Source organism: Hippocampus comes, unplaced genomic scaffold (assembly GCF_001891065.2).
Source record: "Hippocampus comes isolate QL1 unplaced genomic scaffold, H_comes_QL1_v1.1 scaffold104, whole genome shotgun sequence".
NCBI classification, from domain to species: Eukaryota; Metazoa; Chordata; class Actinopteri; order Syngnathiformes; family Syngnathidae; genus Hippocampus; species Hippocampus comes.
In genome coordinates, this window is record NW_017806072.1 from 2,046,600 (window position 1) to 2,050,670 (window position 4,071).

At 43.2% G+C, this 4,071-nt stretch overlaps 1 protein-coding gene across 1 annotated transcript in view; it reads right to left on the bottom strand.

Moving 5' to 3' along the window:
* Positions 1-557: 557 nt before the first annotated feature.
* LOC109530322 (uncharacterized protein K02A2.6-like) overlaps positions 558-4,071 on the bottom strand; it is a 9,487-nt gene continuing 5,973 nt past the window's right edge. Inside the window, exon 2 of the mRNA XM_019893937.1 lies at positions 558-3,784. Within this exon, the coding sequence (XP_019749496.1) occupies positions 982-3,784 (2,803 nt within the window). The 3' untranslated portion in view covers positions 558-981. The remainder of the gene's footprint in view (positions 3,785-4,071) is intronic.

Consider the following 4,071-nt stretch of genomic DNA (forward strand, 5'->3'; position numbering starts at 1 on the left):
CTTCCCACAATAAACTCTACGTTCACATTTTGCACAATACTTCTCGTGAGGATAAGCGGATCGGAAAATGAATGAATGAATGAAAAACACTTCTCAAATATAGTATTTGATAACAACGTTGTCATGCAAAAATCTGTATCTTCAGAGTTCAGTTCAGCACACAATCTTCCTTTTATAAATCAAGCCTCCACCACCCTTGTAATTTGTGCCACGGGTTCCGCCTAACAGCCCTGCCCTCTAAACACCCACATCAACAAAATGCAAAGCACCTCGGCTAGCCTGTGGATCGTTGTCACTTGACTTGCAATTATTCAAAAAAAAAAAAGACTAAGAATTAAACATTTAGTAACACATAAGTGCTTATGGGAAACGTGGCAATTTGAAAGTACTTGTACGGTACATGCCATATGGTGATCGAAGCAGTGATGTGGAACAAAAAATATATATACAGGTGTGTGTATATATATTTGTGTGTGTACACACAAACATGGATGGATGTTTGTCTCTGTGTCCCCTTGTTACTTTTCGTGGTTCGTTTAATAAACGATTCCTGGTAAGAGTAGAGGTTCTTTATTTGGACTGCCGTCTTGGTCAGAGGGAGAAAGCAATCACCATGTGTACATCTCGTAGACTCTCGTGCGACTGACGAATCGCTGCACATGCGCTGTGTGTGCTCTGTGCAGGCATAGCTAATCGAACAAGCAAATACGATTTGCTCATATCATTACATCTCCCTTTCTTAAACTAAAATCTTCACTTCTAACAAATGTAATGAAATTAAATAACAGCAGTTTGCTTTTTATCAGTAGCATTCCTTAATCAAAATTGTTATTTAAACTTAAACTGTCGCTTTGTTCAAAATAAAGTGACATTTCCCCAACTTCCCACAATAAACTCTACGTTCACATTTTGCACAATACTTTTCACCACATTTCTCCCCCTCTTTTTTTTTTTTTTCATGTCTGAACACAGAAAAACACATTAGATGTTCTCGATCAGTCTCTCGGGTGGTTTCACCTTCCTTGAGGACTTTCTGACTGCTTGTCTTAGAATCTGAGGTGTTTCAGTGGGCGGACTCTGGGCTGTGTTAGGTCCTTCAACAGTCTCAGTCCCTTGACTTTCTAAGGCTGGATCTTTGAGAAGATCTCGGCGGTTTCTCCGTAGAACAGCGCCTTCCTCTGTCTGAACAGTGTATGACCTTGGTTGGACCTGACACAGTACAGTTCCTTTCCGTGACCATGTGTCTGTTTTGTCTTTGTACCTTACAGGGTCACCGGTGTGTAGCTCAGGTAGGTTCCGTGTTCCTCTGTCATAGTAGAACTTCTGTTTTTGTTTCTGTTGTTCCTTGAACACCCTCACTTGCTCCCCTTCCCATGTTCTGAGCATGTTTTCCGGGACGGGCAAGTTGGACCTCAGCACACGTCCCATGAGCAGTTGGGCCGGAGACATACCACACTCGAGCGGCGTTGTGCGATAAACCAGCAAGCTCCGGTAGAAGTCTGTTCCGCTGTCCGCCGCCTTGTGCATCAGCCGTTTCACAGTCTTGACAGAACTTTCCACCAAGCCATTGGACTGTGGAAAGTGTGGACTCGACGTCATGTGCTTAAAGTCCCACTCCTCGGCAAAGTGTCGGAACTTCTCGTTTGCGAATTGCGGGCCGTTATCTGAAAAAACTTGGTGTGCAATCCCGTGTCTTGAGAATATGGCTTTCATGCAGGTTATCACCGCCTCTGCCGTTGCGGTTTGCAGTCTGCAAACCTCCGGATACAGGGAGTAATAGGCTGTGACCACAAGATAATCTTTTCCTTGACACGAAAACAGGTCAGCACCCACCTTCTGGAATGGTCTGTCCGGTGCTTGGTGTGGGTGAAGTGGCTCTGCAGGTTGATTTGCTTGATATTTGAGGCAAATTGCACATCTAGACACTTGATTTGCGATGTCTTGATTCATTCTAGGCCAGAACATCAGTTGTCGTGCTCTTTTCTTGCACTTTTCAATTCCCAGATGACCTTCATGAATCTTTTCGAGCATCTCCTTTCTCAAGCTCTTTGGAATGACAATTTTACTGCCTTTGTAAACGATCTCACCCACCACAGATAACTCCATCCTGTAGTTCCAATATTCTGCTGCGCCTGGTGAACAATTTTGTTTCACATCGGGCCATCCATGTCTGATGATTTGTTTCAAGTGTCTCAGTGTCTCATCTTTGTTAGTCTCCGTCTGTATGATCTCCATCCTCGCATCTGCAACTGGCAGTGCACTTGTGATCATGTGTACGTAAGCTTCCACATCTTCTTCCAGTCTAGTCCTTGAGCGCTCCTTTGGGTCAACAGCTCTGGATAGCGTGTCAGCTGTATACATCAGATTTCCAGGGGTGTATGCAACATTCAGTGAGTAGCGTTGCAGCCTGATCATCATTCGTTGTATACGGAGTGGACAGTCATTTAGTGGTTTTCGAAACAAAGTAATTAAAGGCTTGTGATCAGTCTCCACGCTGATTTCTTGTCCTGACACAAATTGATGGAATCTCTCGCAGGCATACGTGATGCTGAGCAGTTCTTTTTCAATCTGTGCATAACGTGTTTCCGGATCCGTCATTGAACGTGATGCATATGCTACAGGTTGCCAGTCCTCGTATTTTTGCAGGAGTACTGCACCAAGCCCACTCTGTGATGCATCCGATGATATTTTGATTGGTTTCTCTGGATCATAGAATTTCAGTACTGGTTTCTCTGTGAGCAGCTTTCTTAGTTCAGTCCATGCCTTTTCATGTTCATGATTCCATTGCCATTCTATGTTCTTCTCAGTTAGTTGTCTCAGTGGGGCCATCTTCTCTGACAAGTTGGGTATGAATTTTCCCATGAATGTAATCATCCCATTAAACCTTTGCACATCTTTTTTGCATTGTGGCCTTGGCATGTTTTCAATAGCAGACACTTTTCGTGGGTCTGGTCTGATACCATTACTGCTTAGGATATCTCCCACAAATGTCACTTCTGTCACACCAAGCTGACATTTCTCTTTATTCAGCTTCAGGTTTGCTTTTCTTGTTGCTTCTAGCACGGCTTTCAGTCTTTCGTCATGCTGAGCTCTGGTAGTGCCCCAAATGATGATGTCATCCATCGAGGTATCAACTCCTTCCAAGTGCTCATAGATCATGTTGATTGTTTTGTGATACACCTCAGGAGCTGAAGCAATGCCAAATGGTAGTCTTAGGAATCTGTATCTTCCAAACGGGGTGTTGAAAGTACATAGTTTTGAACTTGGCTCGTCCAGTTTCATTTGCCAAAATCCTGAAGACGCATCCAGTTTGCTGAAATATTTTGCATTTGAAAATTGTGCCATGATCTCTTCACGAGTAGGTAGCTTGAAGTGTTCTCTCTTAACAGCTCTGTTTAGGTCTCTTGGATCCAAACATATTCTGAGTTTTCCATTCTTTTTATCCACTACAACAAGCGAACTCACCCAGTCTGTTGGCTCATCAATTTTCTTTATTACATTCATGCTCTCCATAGTGTCCAATTCTACTTTTAGTTGCTTTTGCAGAGCAAATGGAACTTTTCTGCATGGATGTATGACTGGTGGGACACTTTTGTCTACTCTAACTGTGTGTTCTCCTGGTAGGCAGCCTAAACCCTGAAACAAGTCTTTGTACTCCTCCACAAGTTGATCATATACAGTCTCTTTTTGTCTGTCCACGACAAAAACTCTCTTCACTAGGTGTAGCCTCTCACATGCCGACAATCCTAGTATGGCCTGCACATCCCTGGGAACTATGATGAAGGATAGCTTGTGCACCTGGCCTTTGTGCGTCACATTCACGATGCATTTTCCCTTCTTCGGTATGTCTGCACCTGCATAAGCTGTGACTTTCACGATTGCTCTTTGTATTTTTGGTCTAGGTCTTATTTTCATGAAATCGGTCTCTGACATCACATTCACATTGGCTCCAGTATCCAATTTGAATTTCAGATGAATGTCGTTCACCTTCAGTGTAGTGATCCAATCTTTTTCTCCTCTTTCATCTTTTAATGCATCCACATAAAGGTCTTCTGCTTCATAATAATCATC